General features: G+C 39.0%; 1 protein-coding gene across 5 annotated transcripts in view; it reads left to right on the top strand.

The window, feature by feature from the left end:
- The window catches only part of LOC124606762, a 180,753-nt gene that overhangs the window by 89,235 nt on the left and 71,881 nt on the right, over window positions 1-19,637 (top strand). For 4 of the 5 annotated variants that reach the window (XR_006978721.1, XM_047138815.1, XM_047138816.1 and 1 more), the window contains 4 exons: window positions 519-791; window positions 4,684-4,956; window positions 10,881-11,153; window positions 15,029-15,301. Coding sequence is in view for 4 of the 5 variants with exons in the window: in XM_047138815.1 (XP_046994771.1) it covers window positions 519-791; window positions 4,684-4,956; window positions 10,881-11,153; window positions 15,029-15,301 (1,092 nt within the window). In the remaining variant the exon portion in view is untranslated. The remainder of the gene's footprint in view (window positions 1-518; window positions 792-4,683; window positions 4,957-10,880; window positions 11,154-15,028; window positions 15,302-19,637) is intronic. The other variant, XM_047138817.1, reaches the window with a different exon arrangement.

Genomic DNA, 19,637 nt, shown 5'->3' with positions numbered 1-19,637 from the left:
GTAACTTGTGTCAATAAGAGATGTTTTCATAGCAGCTTATGGTGATTGCTAAGACCTTCGATAAAAATCGATAAGCAGTGTAATACCAACGAAAATAACCGATGCACTTCTAATAACAAGCAATAATATTCTCACATAGGAGCGTTAGTTCTTAAATTTTCTTGTCACTGCACGACTGTCTGAATATCTTACATATACGATGTCTTAACTACTGTTCGGTCCATTCTCATATCTTTCGATTTCTCTTGATTAACGCTGTACATATATATGTGTTTCGCATATTCACAATCCTCCTTTTCCCCATCTATTTTCCTCAAGAGCTTCTTCCAGCACCAATACTGCTATTCCGCTGTGCTGTGGATTCATGCTCTCATCCTGGAACTAGTAAAAGTCTAGTACGTAAGCCATTTCGTACTTTAATTGTAGAGGTAACATATTATATTTCATTGCTGCACAATGCTCTTACTTCTGCTTCACTCTGTTGCCATGTTTAAATTCCCTATTTTTCTCTGCCACAGATACGTCATTGGAATCGAATGGGACTGTCACTGCTGCCCAAGTGACTAGTGATGCGGCTCCCATGACTGAAGCTGTGACCTTGAAGACAGCCTACACTTACAGTGCACAGTCAGCAGTAACCAGCCTGAAGCCAGAGACGGGAGCGACACTCAATATTTCTGACACGGAGCTTGGCCTATTAGTGTGTCAGAACCTTCTTTTACTAGATAATTCTGTGTCCTATATAGCGAGATGGACTCTAGCACACTATTGCAAAATTATGAATCCTACAGGTATGTACTTTCCTTGATACACACAGATGCTGACTGTGTTGATGGCAATATTACGTGAAATAAGGTTCTTGGTAAGTGTGTAGCCTTTAGCGCCGGCGTAAGTTAACATTAAAGTTTTCAGACAAGCCGTGTCTTACTATAAAATAATTGCCGCCGAGTCAGTGAGACTGACGTTTCGATTACTCGTGGTGTTACCTTTATCTAGATCTGCACTGTTACCATGTTCGAAATGTATTTCTTATTCAACCAGTGACAGTACATGACAGGAAGCTACACGACAACGGGTTTTCTTGTGTTCAATATTCATTTGGCATGTATTGATCAATAAAAAAACAATCTAACACAATTCGAATATTTGTTGCTTATAGTGCTACCTTGAAAATCAGGTACATTATTTATTTCTTTAGGTTTCATTTTTCAGTTTTCTTCCACTGTACTGAATGGTGTTGACAAAATACTGGATGCCATTAATTGTCAGCACCTGGTGCTGAGTCATACAAACTGGTGGTATCAAGTGAAATACAGCTGTAAACGCTACGGCTTTAAATGTTTCCGCAATGTATATATTTTACAGCTGCTGTTTCTGCCATTTAGAGGGAGACAATTGTTGAAGTGTATGAAAACAGTGCAAAAAGAAAAACGTAAATTAGTGACAAACTACGGTGTGTACAAACTTTCTTCAACATGCAAACGACACTATTATTTTCTGATTTCGGTTATGACATGATCGATATGCCTGCCCTAACTGGACATGATGTGGTACAGACGAATAGCGGATTTGTGCACGACCCGCTAAAGTATCGGATAATGGACGCTGCCGATGACCACCTGAATGGGTTTTTTCAACCCAGAAATGGTTTTGGGCTAATTGCTGTACACCTTGTATTTAATATAGCCCCACAATAAGGAGTTGTATATGGTCAGATCCGGAGAATTTGGCAGCCAATCGGGGCCCATGCCAGTGTCTCAGGGTACCACAGGGCCACAATGGGTTCCACAAAGTGCTCCTCCAGCACATCAAACATTCTCCTGCTTCGATGGGCTCAAATTCCCTCTTGCGTGAACAACATTTTGTCGATATAAGGATGGGGGGGGGGGGGGTGGGGTGGTGAATGAAATCATCTTGAAAATCAACACGTACCGTTCGGTAGTTACCCTGCCACAACAATCGCACCCATTACTCTGCGATTGGACATAGCACACCTCACCCATTGAGGGTGAAGAGACTTCTCGGTCGCGAAATGCGGATTCTCAGTCTTTGAAATGCGCCAATTTCGCTTATTGACGATCCCATCCAAATGAAAGTGGGTTGCGTCGCTAAAGCAGGCTACGCATACGCATACTACTTCCCATCGTGCTCCCTGGCCAACCATGCAGTCTGAACGTCCTAACGTAAACCGTTCAGAAGTCATGACAATTTTATTTTGTATAGTTCAGTGTCACCATGCACTAAAAGAACAACGATCGTGTTTTCTATTTATAAACTCGTGGCAGTTAGTAATGTTCATGTAGCAAATATCTCTTTGCAAGTAGCGCTTCTAGAAACCTAAACGCCACACTCGTCATTTATTTTTAATGTCATAGTACAATAATCTTAGAGAGTGTGTGAGTAAAACTGTAGAGGACCTACATGGTGGTTGCAACTTACTGAAATTCCATACATGCGGTGCTAACATCACTACCCATTTGTAGTCAGGTAATGTATATGGGGATGCTCACATGTGCTACAATATGCGTGTAATGTCGAAAGGACTAAAACTTTAATGGTATCTATTAACAATAAATTTATACGAACATTTATGGTGCAAATTGCGATGTTTTAAATATATATCAATTGTGAAATTTGGATCTCAATCGCAGATACAGTTCGAAAATAGCAATATTCCATACAGAAGGAATGAGAATAAGTGTCAAGACACACATAGCATTCTACGTAGCTGTCACTGTCAGTAATAAAATCTTGGGGTATTGAGCAATGAGGATATTTTTAAGTACTTTAAGGCTCTGGAATACAAATTGCGATAGTTCATACCACAGCAGTTTGTTTCTTTAAGGAGCAAATGCATCGTTAGTAAGGGCTATCACAATGTTGCGTAGGTTAATCTAGGATATAGAAAGGTATGTACAAAAAATTCTCGATACTACAAGATATAATACAGGTGCACATAGAGAGGAGGAGATAAGAAAAATTCACGAAAAGACAGATATAGTGTAGCACCAGTCATTTACGAATGAATCATCATTAATTTCAAGAATACTAAATCTAAGTGGACGTAGGAAGAATGTGATATAAAAATTCACGCTTGTCAGAAGTATAAAACGAACAATTGAGATTGAAGGCATGAACCTAAAGAGTGTAATGGAAATTTGGCTGTTACGCTTCATAACGGAAGCAACACCAAATGAAAATCATGATACTCTCAAGGAAGCAGCTGACCTACAGAAAGTTTTGCACCAGTTCAAGGTGGTCCAAAAAGTAAAATAATAAAACGTTAGTTATTATCTTGAAGGAAAAGCAGACGATATACAATTTATAAAATCCTAGTGCGATAATTACGATTGGAAAAGAGATGTATTCAGATTAAGAGGTCACGATGCAGTGATGAATCTTTCCTCTGTTATGTTCAATCTGTATGTTACAGATGGAAATAAGAAAAGGAATCAAAGGTAAATCAATCCTATGTTCGAAGGGAGAATTCAAATTACAGGTGAAAACAATCAGCGGCAATTTCTCTATTATATTCCTATATTCTGTTTTTCTTTCGTTTGTTGAATGATTTCAAGTACGAACAAGAAAACCCAGCACACATGTTTTATCCATATCGTCATTTATAGTGAAAGCTTTTTTTTATCGTGACCAAATTATGTACATCAGTACGGGACTTTGTGTCCTAGGTACAGTGGTGGATACGAAAAAGGCTCAAGGAGGGGGCGATAAAAATTTATTGATCGATCTCTACTTTTACTGTAATAAAAAATTGTCAAACCACATTCAATGTTTAAGAAAGTTTTATTTAAACTGATTATACACATATAGAATACAATCCCATCTTACACAATAAAAGTGTTACCATTGTGGTTCTCCCCAAAAATAAATAATTCCAAGCGCCTATTGTTCATGGCAAATTGGTCAATTAGCTCGCCAATAGGACAATCAACGTCATGGTGAATGTTCAACAGAGCTAAGCCCTAGAGTCCATCTTCCTTCATTGTCGACCTAAGCTATGTCTTTTTACGTCGCAGTGTTGAAAAACTTCTTTCTATTGTAGCAATAAATTCACGTAGACTGGCAAATATCTTGTTCAGCTTTTGCAAAGTGGGATAGTCAGATCTAGGACAGACAGAATGCGCTTCCATAACAGAATCTCTATCATTAAGAGCGTTTATGCTCACTTGCTTGTATTGAAGAATCACTCCCATTAGTCTCTTTTTAATCGCAAAGAGTGATTCTTCTTCAAAGAATGGTAGTTAGTTTAAGCACTGTTTCAGTTTACGTGCCAGATAATTACCATTACGTATCAGTAGTTGTGTTGGCAAATGTATGTTGTATCTTAAATGATAATGCTACATAGGAAAGTACAACTACTCGATAACTCGATGCGGTCGAGTCGAATGACGAAATAAATAAATGAACAGCGTGCAATCTGACTGGCGGGGACGGCCGTTTGTGGCAATGTGATCGGCCCCTGCAAGGGGGGAAGAGTGGGGGGGGGGGGCCTCGCCCCGCGCACCAGCCATATGTATCCGCCACTGCCTAGGTAGAACCGTTTTCATTCCGTCCTGTATGGTCACTTCACTTTGCTGTGTGCTCTTCCAACGGAGCATTAAAAATACGGTAATGCATGTTCTTCGAGACAAATGCCCAGAAATGCGAACCTTGATTTGTTGTTAGGTACAGGAACGAGCACGGCCGCCGCCACGGAAGTGATGTCTGCACACAAGCTTACCACAACAGCGTCCGTTGGCACATCTGAAGGACCTTTCGACACAAGTCATGTCCCTGATGCTGAGGAAGCTGCGACGAGCGTGACGCAACAAGAGGAACCCTCTACACACATCTCGTCCTTGACCAAACTCAGACAATTGTGCAGACATCAGAGTGAAGTAAAGAATAAAATGTTTGGACCATTTTTACCGGGGCTCTGCAAGCACGTCAATGAAACAGGTACAAACGTTGCCCTACTAGATTAGTGTTAATATTAACAGAGATATATACTTCTTATTGAATTATTAAGATGGAACATTAGTTTGTAGCAATATTGTTTCGCTTGTTGCATTATGGTTGCTACGTTTTTATTAATCGATTTTTCTTTTTTCTTTTTTGTAGTTCACTGTAGGTACTGAGTTTACACATTGTCATTTTGTCATTTGGAGATTGTGAGTGGTGTTGTAGTGGCCCATTATCAGTTAGAGGGCACGCACAATAGACATGTAAGGTGGGCTGCCGACCTCCCTTCAATAGCTCATATCAAAGCATCGCCAGTGAATGTAAACATCAACAGACCTTCTGCATTCACAAAGTACTACTTCATGAAAGCCGTGTGACAGAGATCCACTAATTGGAACAAATGTTACTAAGTGCAGCACTCCGCCAAATCAGCGTTCTAAGCAAACCAGCAGAGTCAGACAGGCAATGTGTACCTATAACTAGGTCAGCTTTGGCCAACACGTATGCCAGTTCCAGCCCACTAGAAACTCACCGTAGTCTTCTGTAGAAATTTGTATCTTCTTGGGTGTGACGCCACTTTGGAATAGTGTAGCGTAGTTTTGTCCTTTTTATTATTTCATCTCATTGTCTTGTAACTTTTAACTGGTTTTGCACTACAAGAATTTTTGTCTTCTTTGTTGTTCTTGAGATTGGAAATCAGTGCACGCCAAGTAGGCGTTTTAATTAAATTAAGTGCGTTCAAACTTAATCGTTAGTTCTTTCCTTCTGACAGTAGGACACAAGAAACGGAGTTGTGGCCGCTAGAAGAAAAGCGCCGAGTAGAAAAATCGGAACATTATCGGCAGGAAGCAACTAAGATCTTCCGACTGTCATCCAGTTATAGAAGAAAATGTAAGAACTAAGGTCTTGACTGTCTTTAGAAGCGCGTCAATTATTTAAGGTAGTTGTTATTGATATTTATGGAAGATCTTAGTAATCTCCTATCAGCTGCTATTGAAACTTCTAATACGGCTAAAGGTTACGGTTGTTGTCAGTCATCATCATAACGATGTGACTGTTTTCAAGATAAAGTTGCTAATGATGATTTGTGACATAGAAACTAATAGCAATAATAATAACGCTTTCCAAAGATTACGATTCCAAGATATTACAGAAAATCTCTTACTTGTGATTGACTTTAAGTAATAATCAAAACTGATAACATTAATAAACAATTTCGCTGTAAATGATGGTCGCACAACGAAAACTTTCCATGTAAACAAATGTATTTCCGATTTCCTGATGTTGGAATTTTGGAGTTATCATTCCACTTGATAAAATAGATGACACAGAAACAACCGAGGACTCAGAAAAGCTTCGTTCTACATTGTTTCCTCCGGTAGATCTTACGACATGCATTACAGTTATCTCCAACTTCGTACAAAAACAGTTACATTTCACGAAATTAAGAGTTCATGCAACATTTAGCTGTGGCCATAGCACAAATGATAATTGCAACCCGTGACTTAAAATGAAACATTGTTTTGAATGGGAATCAGATGCACAGAAAACTCTGGCAGATCCTCAAGTAAGAGAATTGTATAGCTAAGATGCTGGAAGTACAATTTCAATACTTCCGGGACACTCTTGGGTGCATATTAACCTAATGTTTGGTGCTTAACACTGTACTCAAGACATCACATGAATTGGATGCCTTCGGCAGAGAGTCGTGCGAGTTGGGAAATTTGTTGTGAGCAGCCATCTGACACGGTTGAGACAAAAAATATTTTGCCATGTCAGTAAATTTCATCACAGTTTCTCACAACCTGTCATTCTGTCTCTCTCTCTTTCCCCCCTCCCTCTTACAAGTGCGTGAACACAGAATCAGAAATTAATAAAGATGTTGACGGTTAGCGTATCTTATAGTATTCCCAATTCTGAAATGTCTGTATTATTTATCAAACATATTAATCTTTGTCAGCAACACTCACAAGCACAACAATGTTATTTTCATAGTTATCTAAATTGTCTGTATTATTTGTGAACAGTAGCTAAGGGTATTTTCGATACTGGTGTTCATTTACGGTATTAACACAATTGAAATGTTAGCATTACATGTCAAAACTGCACAATTTTCATCAGTAACTCACATACACAATATTTATGTCAAGAGTTACAATGTTAATCTAAGCTATCTGTATTATTTATCAAAATTACGTTAAGACATTGACCACATTGGAGCAATGTACAAAATTTGTTCATCTAATTTGATGTGTTCCTTTTCAAGAGTACGTAAGATGCATCAACAGAACACACACAATGTTAAGTGTCACAATATTATTTTCACGTGTAAAAGTTAACTTGAACTTCGCAGCAAGCGATGTTGGATATTTGAAACTTGGTAGAGGCCACATTGGTTTCCCCAACATAAATATTTCCACATCGAAATCGCTTTTAAAATTGTTCAATAGCTGCACAAAACACGTTATCCAAAATAATATGCAAAGGAAACAAATCTTCGTTTAGGCCTAAGAGGACCTTTCAGCTACTTCTGCACTGCTTGATTAGCGTGTTATTTTAGACGCATATGTTTGGTACTCTTACAGAAAAATACGAAAGTCAATTTAGACACGTAAATAACATTACGGACCTTAAGTTGGGAGTCAACCATCATATTTCAAGCATCCACTCTACCTTAACCTGTGACTTGCAGGATGCCTGCATCATTCACTGGCTGACGCCCATTGTCAGGTTACGGGACACTCACTGACTCTCTCTCTCTCTCTCTCTCTCTCACACACACACACACACACACACACACACACACACACACACACACACTGTCAGCTTCTGACCGGAATATTAATTGAGTTGCGTTCTGGATGCGTGTTTATTTAGTTAGTTTTCACAGGAGAAGTGACACACAAAAAACTGTGATCACAGAAAAACTGCAGACCTGTATGCTTTGCGACTGTCATTCGCACGACATTTTTAAACATTATCTTCAACATTGAAGAAGGAAAATTATATTTGTTGAAAGTAGGGGAACAAGGATTTAGATGTAGCCATTGCACAGTTGATGGCAGAGGTGTCCTTTGTTTACGAGGGGTGGGGATATTTCTTGTACCTGTTGTGTGACACTAACTTCAACCATTGCCTGTTTCCGAGTCCAGATTACAGTTAGATGTGGAAATAACAATTTGACTCTTGACATAAGCGTTGTGTGCATGTTTCTGCAAAGCTTATACATTTTTGATAAATAATGAAGACATTTTGGACGCGGAAATACCATACGTTACACCAGTATCATCAAAAAATTTACGTAGTTATGGTAAATCATACAGATATTTTAAATGTATAAATGACGTTATGACATTTTTGTCTGCACAGGTGTGTATCTGAGTAGCTCTAGAGGTTTATGTATTTTTGAAAAATGATACAGCTTTTTAGGGGTGGAAATACATAAGGTTCAACAATTATTGTCTATATCTTTACATACTATGGGGTGTTCAAAAAGTCTCTCCATAGTGCCGTATGATTGTTAGCCGCGCGTGCCGTATGATTGGTGGCCTGCATGTGTTTCTTTCCTTCAAGTGGACTGTGCCAACATTCCACTGTTTCGTTTATCCTAGCCAGCGTCAGTAGCACCGATGGTGTGTATCGTTACGTGTTGTCGTTAGCGTTTAAGTTTAGTTCCTTCGTTCGTTCGTTTCGTTTGTGTCACTGGTATAATGAGGAACGTGTGATTTTAGTCGAACAAGTGTTCAAAGCTAGCGGTAAATACACAGTTTCAGTTAGTCGAACATTTAGTTCAGTTTTCCCGGAGACAACACTCCCACATTGCGATACTGTGCGCGATTTGCTTAACAAATTTCGAAGTACGGGTTCAGTGAAGATGCACCGAGAAGTGGTCGTCCTAGGGTTTTTCTGAGGATAAACAACTCGATATTTACGATAAAATATCCATGACTTCGAACAAGTCAGTAAGAAAACTCGCCCACACAGCTGTAAGGAAAAAATTAGAACTTTTCCCATATAAAGTGACAGTCGTGCAACAACTGAAAAATGCTGATCATGGCAAGAGACTCCATTATTGCAAATGGTTCAAAAATTTCCTTGAACAAAATGGGTTGTATATTCTTAATGAAACCTTTTTTAACTGATGAGGCGTGGTTTCATTTATCCTTGTACATGAACTCGCTAAATTCTCGTATGTGGAGAATTGCAAATCCATTGTGTATGAATGAGGAACCACTTCACTCTGTGAAAATAGGAGTTTGGATTGCATACGTCACGTGCGGCTAACAATCATACGGCACTGCGGAGAGACTTTTTCAACACTCCGTATTTATGCTGAGTGCAAACACGCACCGTGTGTTGTGTGTATGAGTGTGTGTGTGTGTGTGTGTTTGTGTGTGTGTATGTGTGTGTGTGAATGTGAAAGAGAGGGAGATTGAGACAGAGAGAGAGAGAGAGGGAGAGAGAGAGAGAGAGGGGGGGGGGGGGAGGGGGAGTGGTATTAGTGGGACAGGTTGTGAGGAGAGGATGTGGAAATTACTGATAGTGAAGAATTTTTCCTGGAAAAACTATTAGATTGCTGCCAAAAAATCATCTCGCAAATCGTAAAACTAGGCAACCAGTTCACGTAATGTCGTGGGTACAGTACTGAGCACGTTTCACTTCCTTTACACGCACCGAAGAGTGTGTCAGAAGTATAGTTGTCGTACACGTACTACTAACGTCTTGGCTATGCAGGGGTCTTACTGAAGAAATTGTCAACTTTGACTGTGTATCTGACTCCAGTTCAAAATGGGTTTTCGTTCTCATTCGCTGGATGCGATTAATCACCTGAACTATTCGCACATCTGACTGTTCCCTTGACTTCACAAAACTAAATTTACCTTCTATGAAGTTGGAGACAAATTTACCCCTGACGAAGATGACGGAGGCAGTCATCAAAAGCTTGGGATTTTATCCAAATTTGACGCGGCAAGTAAACCGAGAACTTTTTATGCAAGGACTCCGTCACGAAAGACTTCGTAGTCAAATTTTAACGAATGTCGTGAAAACTACCGAAGGAAAGGATGCAGAACTGCATCTTTCCAGAGTTCACCTTTACTTTCGTGTGATCTTTCTTTTCAAACGGAACAATTATTGCAAAGTTCCAAAATCGTGAATTCGAGAATATATTGTTTTGTACTGAAACTCAAATTATGCTACGAACATCTACAGCAAAAACATTGATGAATGTTATCAGTTATGTTTGTTACATAGCGTAAAACGCAAGTAAGATATTTTCTGTAGTATCTAGCGAAACTTTAACTTTGAAAACCATTATTATTGCCACAAGTATCGACGTTATCATTTATCATTAGCCACTGCATCTTAAAGACCATTATTTTCTTGAATTTGAGTGACACAATCGTAACTTGTGTCAATAACAGATGTTTTCATAGCAGCTTATGGTGATTGCTAAGATCTTCGATAAAAATCGATAAGCAGTGTAATACCAACGAAAATAACCGATGCACTTCTAATAACAAGCAATAATATTCTCACATAGGAGCGTTAGTTCTTAAATTTTCTTGTCACTGCACGACTGTCTGAATATCTTACATATACGATGTCTTAACTACTGTTCGGTCCATTCTCATATCTTTCGATTTCTCTTGATTAACGCTGTACATATATATGTGTTTCGCATATTCACAATCCTCCTTTTCCCCATCTATTTTCCTCAAGAGCTTCTTCCAGCACCAATACTGCTATTCCGCTGTGCTGTGGATTCATGCTCTCATCCTGGAACTAGTAAAAGTCTAGTACGTAAGCCATTTCGTACTTTAATTGTAGAGGTAACATATTATATTTCATTGCTGCACAATGCTTTTACTTCTGCTTCACTCTGTTGCCATGTTTAAATTCCCTATTTTTCTCTGCCACAGATACGTCATTGGAATCGAATGGGACTGTCACTGCTGCCCAAGTGACTAGTGATGCGGCTCCCATGACTGAAGCTGTGACCTTGAAGACAGCCTACACTTACAGTGCACAGTCAGCAGTAACCAGCCTGAAGCCAGAGACGGGAGCGACACTCAATATTTCTGACACGGAGCTTGGCCTATTAGTGTGTCAGAACCTTCTTTTACTAGATAATTCCGTGTCCTATATAGCGAGATGGACTCTAGCACACTATTGCAAAATTATGAATCCTACAGGTATGTACTTTCCTTGATACTCACAGATGCTGACTGTGTTGATGGCAATATTACGTGAAATAAGGTTCTTGGTAAGTGTGTAGCCTTTAGCGCCGGCGTAAGTTAACATTAAAGTTTTCAGACAAGCCGTGTCTTACTATAAAATAATTGCCGCCGAGTCAGTGAGACTGACGTTTCGATTACTCGTGGTGTTACCTTTCTCTAGATCTGCACTGTTACCATGTTCGAAATGTATTTCTTATTCAACCAGTGACAGTACATGACAGGAAGCTACACGACAACGGGTTTTCTTGTGTTAAATATTCATTTGGCATGTATTGATCAATAAAAAAACAATCTAACACAATTCGAATATTTGTTGCTTATAGTGCCACCTTGAATATCAGGTACATTATTTATTTCTTTAGGTTTCATTTTTCAGTTTTCTTCCACTGTACTGAATGGTGTTGACAAAATACTGGATGCCGTTAATTGTCAGCACCTGGTGCTGAGTCATACAAACTGGTGGTATCAAGTGAAATACAGCTGTAAACGCTACGGCTTTAAATGTTTCCGCAATGTATATATTTTACAGCTGCTGTTTCTGCCATTTAGAGGGAGACAATTGTTGAAGTGTATGAAAACAGTGCAAAAAGAAAAACGTAAATTAGTGACAAACTACGGTGTGTACAAACTTTCTTCAACATGCAAACGACACTATTATTTTCTGATTTCGGTTATGACATGATCGATATGCCTGCCCTAACTGGACATGATGTGGTACAGACGAATAGCGGATTTGTGCACGACCCGCTAAAGTATCGGATAATGGACGCTGCCGATGACCACCTGAATGGGATTTTTCAACCCAGAAATGGTTTTGGGCTAATTGCTGTACACCTTGTATTTAATATAGCCCCACAATAAGGAGTTGTATATGGTCAGATCCGGAGAATTTGGCAGCCAATCGGGGCCCATGCCAGTGTCTCAGGGTACCACAGGGCCACAATGGGTTCCACAAAGTGCTCCTCCAGCACATCAAACATTCTCCTGCTTCGATGGGCTCAAATTCCCAATTGCGTGAACAACATTTTGTCGATATAAGGATGGGGGTGGGGGGGGTGGGGTGGTGAATGAAATCATCTTGAAAATCAACACGTACCGTTCGGTAGTTACCCTGCCACAACAATCGCACCCATCACTCTGCGATTGGACATAGCACACCTCACCCATTGAGGGTGAAGAGACTTCTCGGTCTTTGAAATGCGCCAATTTCGCTTATTGACGAACCCATCCAAATGAAAGTGGGTTGCGTCGCTAAAGCAGGCTACGCATACTCATACTACTTCCCATCGTGCTCCCCGGGCAACCATGCAGTCTGAACGTCCTAACGTAAACCGTTCAGAAGTCATGACAATTTTATTTTGTATAGTTCAGTGTCACCATGCACTAAAAGAACAACGATCGTGTTTTCTATTTATAAACTCGTGGCAGTTAGTAATGTTCATGTAGAAAATATCTCTTTGCGAGTAGCGCTTCTAGAAACCTAAACGCCACACTCGTCATTTATTTTTAATGTCATAGTACAATAATCTTAGAGAGTGTGTGAGTAAAACTGTAGAGGACCTACATGGTGGTTGCAACTTACTGAAATTCCATACATGCGATGCTAACATTACTACCCATTTGTAGTCAGGTAATGTATATGGGGATACTCACATGTGCTACAATATGCATGTAATGTCGAAAGGACTAAAACTTTAATGGTATCTATTAACAATAAATTTATACGAACATTTATGGTGCAAATTGCGATGTTTTAAATATATATCAATTGTGAAATTTGGATCTCAATCGCAGATACAGTTCCAAAATAGCAATAGTCCATACAGTAGGAATGAGAATAAGTGTCAAGACACACATAGCATTCTACGTAGCTGTCACTGTCAGTAATAAAATCTTGGGGTATTGAGCAATGAGGATATTTTTAAGTACTTTAAGGCTCTGGAATACAAATTGCGATAGTTCATACCACAGCAGTTTGTTTCTTTAAGGAGCAAATGCATCGTTAGTAAGGGCTATCACAATGTTGCGTAGGTTAATCTAGGATATGGAAAGGTATGTACAAAAAATTCTCGATACTACAAGATATAATACAGGTGCACATAGAGAGGAGGAGATAAGAAAAATTCACGAAAAGACAGATATAGTGTAGCACCAGTCATTTATGAATGAATCATCATTAATTTCAAGAATACTAAATCTAAGTGGACGTAGGAAGAATGTGATATAAAAATTCACGCTTGTCAGAAGTATAAAACGAACAATTGAGATTGAAGGCATGAACCTAAAGAGTGTAATGGAAATTTGGCTGTTACGCTTCATAACGGAAGCAACACCAAATGAAAATCATGATACTCTCAAGGAAGCAGCTGACCTACAGAAAGTTTTGCACCAGTTCAAGGTGGTCCAAAAAGTAAAATAATAAAACGTTAGTTATTATCTTGAAGGAAAAGCAGACGATATACAATTTATAAAATCCTAGTGCGATAATTACGATTGGAAAAGAGATGTATTCAGATTAAGAGGTCACGATGCAGTGATGAATCTTTCCTCTGTTATGTTCAATCTGTATGTTACAGATGGAAATAAGAAAAGGAATCAAAGGTAAATCAATCCTATGTTCGAAGGGAGAATTCAAATTACAGGTGAAAACAATCAGCGGCAATTTCTCTATTATATTCCTATATTCTGTTTTTCTTTCGTTTGTTGAATGATTTCAAGTACGAACAAGAAAACCCAGCACACATGTTTTATCCATATCGTCATTTATAGTGAAAGCTTTTTTTTATCGTGACCAAATTATGTACATCAGTACGGGACTTTGTGTCCTAGGTACAGTGGTGGATACGAAAAAGGCTCAAGGAGGGGGCGATAAAAATTTATTGATCGATCTCTACTTTTACTGTAATAAAAAATTGTCAAACCACATTCAAAGTTTAAGAAAGTTTTATTTAAACTGATTATACACATATAGAATACAATCCCATCTTACACAATAAAAGTGTTACCATTGCGGTTCTCCCCAAAAATAAATAATTCCAAGCGCCTATGGTTCATGGCAAATTGGTCAATTAGCTCGCCAATAGGACAATCAACGTCATGGTGAATGTTCAACAGAGCTAAGCCCTAGAGTCCATCTTCCTTCTTTGTCGACCTAAGCTATGTCATTTTGCGTCGCAGTGTTGAAAAACTTCTTTCTATTGTAGCAATAAATTCACGTAGACTGGCAAATATCTTGTTCAGCTTTTGCAAAGTGGGATAGTCAGATCTAGGACAGACAGAATGCGCTTCCATAACAGAATCTCTGTCATTAAGAGCGTTTATGCTCACTTGCTTGTATTGAAGAATCACTCCCATTAGTCTCTTTTTAATCGCAAAGAGTGATTCTTCTTCAAAGAATGGTAGTTAGTTTAAGCACTGTTTCAGTTTACGTGCCAGATAATTACCATTACGTATCAGTAGTTGTGTTGGCAAATGTATGTTGTATCTTAAATGATAATGCTACATAGGAAAGTACAACTACTCGATAACTCGATGCGGTCGAGTCGAATGACGAAATAAATAAATGAACAGCGTGCAATCTGACTGGCGGGGACGGCCGTTTGTGGCAATGTGATCGGCCCCTGCAAGGGGGGAAGAGTGGGGGGGGGGGGGGGGCCTCGCCCCGCGCACCAGCCATATGTATCCGCCACTGCCTAGGTAGAACCGTTTTCATTCCGTCCTGTATGGTCACTTCACTTTGCTGTGTGCTCTTCCAACGGAGCATTAAAAATATGGTAATGCATGTTCTTTGAGACAAATGCCCAGAAATGCGAACCTTGATTTGTTGTTAGGTACAGGAACGAGCACGGCCGCCGCCACGGAAGTGATGTCTGCACACAAGCTTACCACAACAGCGGCCGTTGGCACATCTGAAGGACCTTTCGACACAAGTCGTGTCCCTGATGCTGAGGAAGCTGCGACGAGCGTGACGCAACAAGAGGAACCCTCTTCACACATCTCGTCCTTGACCAAACTCAGACAATTGTGCAGACATCAGAGTGAAGTAAAGAATAAAATGTTTGGACCATTTTTACCGGGGCTCTGCAAGCACGTCAATGAAACAGGTACAAACGTTGCCCTACTAGATTAGTGTTAATATTAACAGAGATATATACTTCTTATTGAATTATTAAGATGGAACATTAGTTTGTAGCAATATTGTTTCGCTTGTTGCATTATGGTTGCTACGTTTTTATTAATCGATTTTTCTTTTTTCTTTTTTGTAGTTCACTGTAGGTACTGAGTTAACACATTGTCATTTTGTCATTTGGAGATTTTGAATGGTGTTGTAGTGGCCCATTATCAGTTAGAGGGCACGCACAATAGACATGTAAGGTGGGCTGCCGACCTCCCTTCAATAGCTCATATCAAAGCATCGCCAGTGAATGTAAACATCAACAGACCTTCTGCATTCACAAAGTACTACTTCATGAAAGCCGTGTGACAGAGATCCACTAATTGGAACAAATGTTACTAAGTGCAGCACTCCGCCAAATCAGCGTTCTAAGCAAACCAGCAGAGTCAGACAGGCAATGTGTACCTATAACTAGGTCAGCTTTGACCAACACGTATGCCAGTTCCAGCCCACTAGAAACTCACCGTAGTCTTCTGTAGAAATTTGTATCTTCTTGGGTGTGACGCCACTTTGGAATAGTGTAGCGTAGTTTTGTCCTTTTTATTATTTCATCTCATTGTCTTGTAACTTTTAACTGGTTTTGCACTACAAGAATTTTTGTCTTCTTTGTTGTTCTTGAGATTGGAAATTAGTGCACGCCTAGTAGGCGTTTTAATTAAATTAAGTGCGTTCAAACTTAATCGTTAGTTCTTTCCTGCTGACAGTAGGACACAAGAAACGGAGTTGTGGCCACTAGAAGAAAAGCGCCGAGTAGAAAAATCGGAACATTATCGGCAGGAAGCAACTAAGATCTTCCGACTGTCATCCAGTTATAGAAGAAAATGTAAGAACTAAGGTCTTGACTGTCTTTAGAAGCGCGTCAATTATTTAAGGTAGTTGTTATTGATATTTATGGAAGATCTTAGTAATCTCCTATCAGCTGCTATTGAAACTTCTAATACGGCTAAAGGTTACGGTTGTTGTCAGTCATCATCATAACGATGTGACTGTTTTCAAGATAAAGTTGCTAATGATGATTTGTGACATAGAAACTAATAGCAATAATAATAACGCTTTCCAAAGATTACGATTCCAAGATATTACAGAAAATCTCTTACTTGTGATTGACTTTAAGTAATAATCAAAACTGATAACATTAATAAACAATTTCGCTGTAAATGATGGTCGCACAACGAAAACTTTCCATGTAAACAAATGTATTTCCGATTTCCTGATGTTGGAATTTTGGAGTTATCATTCCACTTGATAAAATAGATGACACAGAAACAACCGAGGACTCAGAAAAGCTTCGTTCTACATTGTTTCCTCCGGTAGATCTTACGACATGCATTACAGTTATCTCCAACTTCGTACAAAAACAGTTACATTTCACGAAATTAAGAGTTCATGCAACATTTAGCTGTGGCCATAGCACAAATGATAATTGCAACCCGTGACTTAAAATGAAACATTGTTTTGAATGGGAATCAGATGCACAGAAAACTCTGGCAGATCCTCAAGTAAGAGAATTGTATAGCTAAGATGCTGGAAGTACAATTTCAATACTTCCGGGACACTCTTGGGTGCATATTAACCTAATGTTTGGTGCTTAACACTGTACTCACGACATCACATGAATTGGATGCCTTCGGCAGAGAGTCGTGCGAGTTGGGAAATTTGTTGTGAGCAGCCATCTGACACGGTTGAGACAAAAAATATTTTGCCATGTCAGTAAATTTCATCACAGTTTCTCACAACCTGTCATTCTGTCTCTCTCTCTTTCCCCCCTCCCTCTTACAAGTGCGTGAACACAGAATCAGAAATTAATAAAGATGTTGACGGTTAGCGTATCTTACAGTATTCCCAATTCTGAAATGTCTTTATTATTTATCAAACATATTAATCTTTGTCAGCAACACTCACAAGCACAACAATGTTATTTCCATAGTTATCTAAATTGTCTGTATTATTTGTGAACATTAGCTAAGGGTATTTTCGATACTGGTGTTCATTTACGGTATTAACACAATTGAAATGTTAGCATTACATGTCAAAACTGCACAATTTTCATCAGTAACTCACATACACAATATTTATGTCAAGAGTTACAATGTTAATCTAAGCTATCTGTATTATTTATCAAAATTACGTTAAGACATTGACCACATTGGAGCAATGTACAAAATTTGTTCATCTAATTTGATGTGTTCCTTTTCAAGAGTACGTAAGATGCATCAACAGAACACACACAATGTTAAGTGTCACAATATTATTTTCACGTGTAAAGATTAATTTGAACTTCGCAGCAAGCGATGTCGGATATTTGAAACTTGGTAGAGGCCACATTGGTTCCCCCAACATAAATATTTCCACATCGAAATCGCTTTTAAAATTGTTCAATAGCTGCACAAAACACGTTATCCAAAATAATATGCAAAGGAAACAAATCTTCGTTTAGGCCTAAGAGGACCTTTCAGCTACTTCTGCACTGCTTGATTAGCGTGTTATTTTAGACGCATATGTTTGGTACTCTTATAGAAAAATACGAAAGTCAATTTAGACACGTAAATAACATTACGGACCTTAAGTTGGGAGTCAACCATCATATTTCAAGCATCCACTCTACCTTAACCTGTGACTTGCAGGATGCCTGCATCATTCACTGGCTGACGCCCATTGTCAGGTTACGGGACACTCACTGACTCTCTCTCTCTCTCTCTCTCTCTCTCTCTCTCTCTCTCTCTCACACACACACACACACACACACACACACACACTGTCAGCTTCTGACCGGAATATTAATTGAGTTGCGTTCTGGATGCGTGTTTATTTAGTTAGTTTTCACAGGAGAAGTGACACACAAGAAACTGTGATCACAGAAAAACTGCAGACCTGTATGCTTTGCGACTGTCATTCGCACGACATTTTTAAAAATTATCTTCAACATTGAAGAAGGAAAATTATATTTGTTGAAAGTAGGGGAACAAGGATTTAGATGTAGCCATTGCACGGTTGATGGCAGAGGTGTCCTTTGTTTACGAGGGGTGGGGATATTTCTTGTACCTGTTGTGTGACACTAACTTCAACCATTGCCTGTTTCCAAGTCCAGATTACAGTTAGATGTGGAAATAACAATTTGACTCTTGACATAAGCGTTGTGTGCATGTTTCTGCAAAGCTTATACATTTTTGATAAATAATGAAGACATTTTGGACGCGGAAATACCATACGTTACACCAGTATCATCAAAAAATTTACGTAGTTATGGTAAATCATACAGATATTTTAAATGTATAAATGATGTTATGACATTTTTGTCTGCACAGGTGTGTATCTGAGTTGCTCTAGAGGTTTATATATTTTTGAAAAATGATACAGCTTTTTAGGGGTGGAAATACATAAGGTTCAACAATTATTGTCTATATCTTTACATACTATGGGGTGTTCAAAAAGTCTCTCCATAGTGCCGTATGATTGTTAGCCGCGCGTGCCGTATGATTGGTGGCCTGTATGTGTTTCTTCCCTTCAAGTGGACTGAGCCAACATTCCACTGTTTCGTTTATCCTAGCCAGCGTCTGTAGCACCGTTGGTGTGTGTCGTTACGTGTTGTCGTTAGCGTTTAAGTTTAGTTCCTTCGTTCGTTCGTTTCGTTTGTGTCACTGGTATAATGAGGAACGTGTGTTTTTAGTCCAACAAGTGTTCAAAGCTAGCGGTAAATACACAGTTTCAATTAGTCGAACATTTAGTTCAGTTTTCCCGGAGACAACACTCCCACATTGCGATACTGTGCGAGATTTGATTAACAGATTTCGAAGTACGGGTTCCCTGAAAGATGCACCGAGAAGTGGTCGTCCTAGGGTTTTTCTGAGGATAAACAACTAGATATTTACGATAAAATATCCATGACTTCGAACAAGTCAGTAAGAAAACTCGCCCACATAGCTGTAAGGAAAAAATTAGAACTTTTCCCATATAAAGTGACAGTCGTGCAACAACTGAAAAATACTGATAATGGCAAGAGACTCCATTATTGCAAATGGTTCAAAAATTTCCTTCAACAAAATGGGTTGTATATTCTTAATGAAACTTTTTTTAACGAATGAGGCGTGGTTTCATTTATCCTTTTACATGAACTCGCTAAATTCTCGTATGTGGAGAATTGAAAATCCATTGTGTATGAATGAGGAACCACTTCACTCTGTGAAAATACGAGTTTGGATTGCATACGTCACACGCGGCTAACAATCATACGGCACTGCGGGGAGACCTTTTCAACACCCTGTATT

Source organism: Schistocerca americana, chromosome 3 (genome assembly GCF_021461395.2).
Source record: "Schistocerca americana isolate TAMUIC-IGC-003095 chromosome 3, iqSchAmer2.1, whole genome shotgun sequence".
NCBI classification, from domain to species: Eukaryota; Metazoa; Arthropoda; class Insecta; order Orthoptera; family Acrididae; genus Schistocerca; species Schistocerca americana.
The sequence above is the reverse complement of the archived record's forward strand: the minus strand, read 5'-3'. Positions and strand labels throughout refer to the sequence as shown.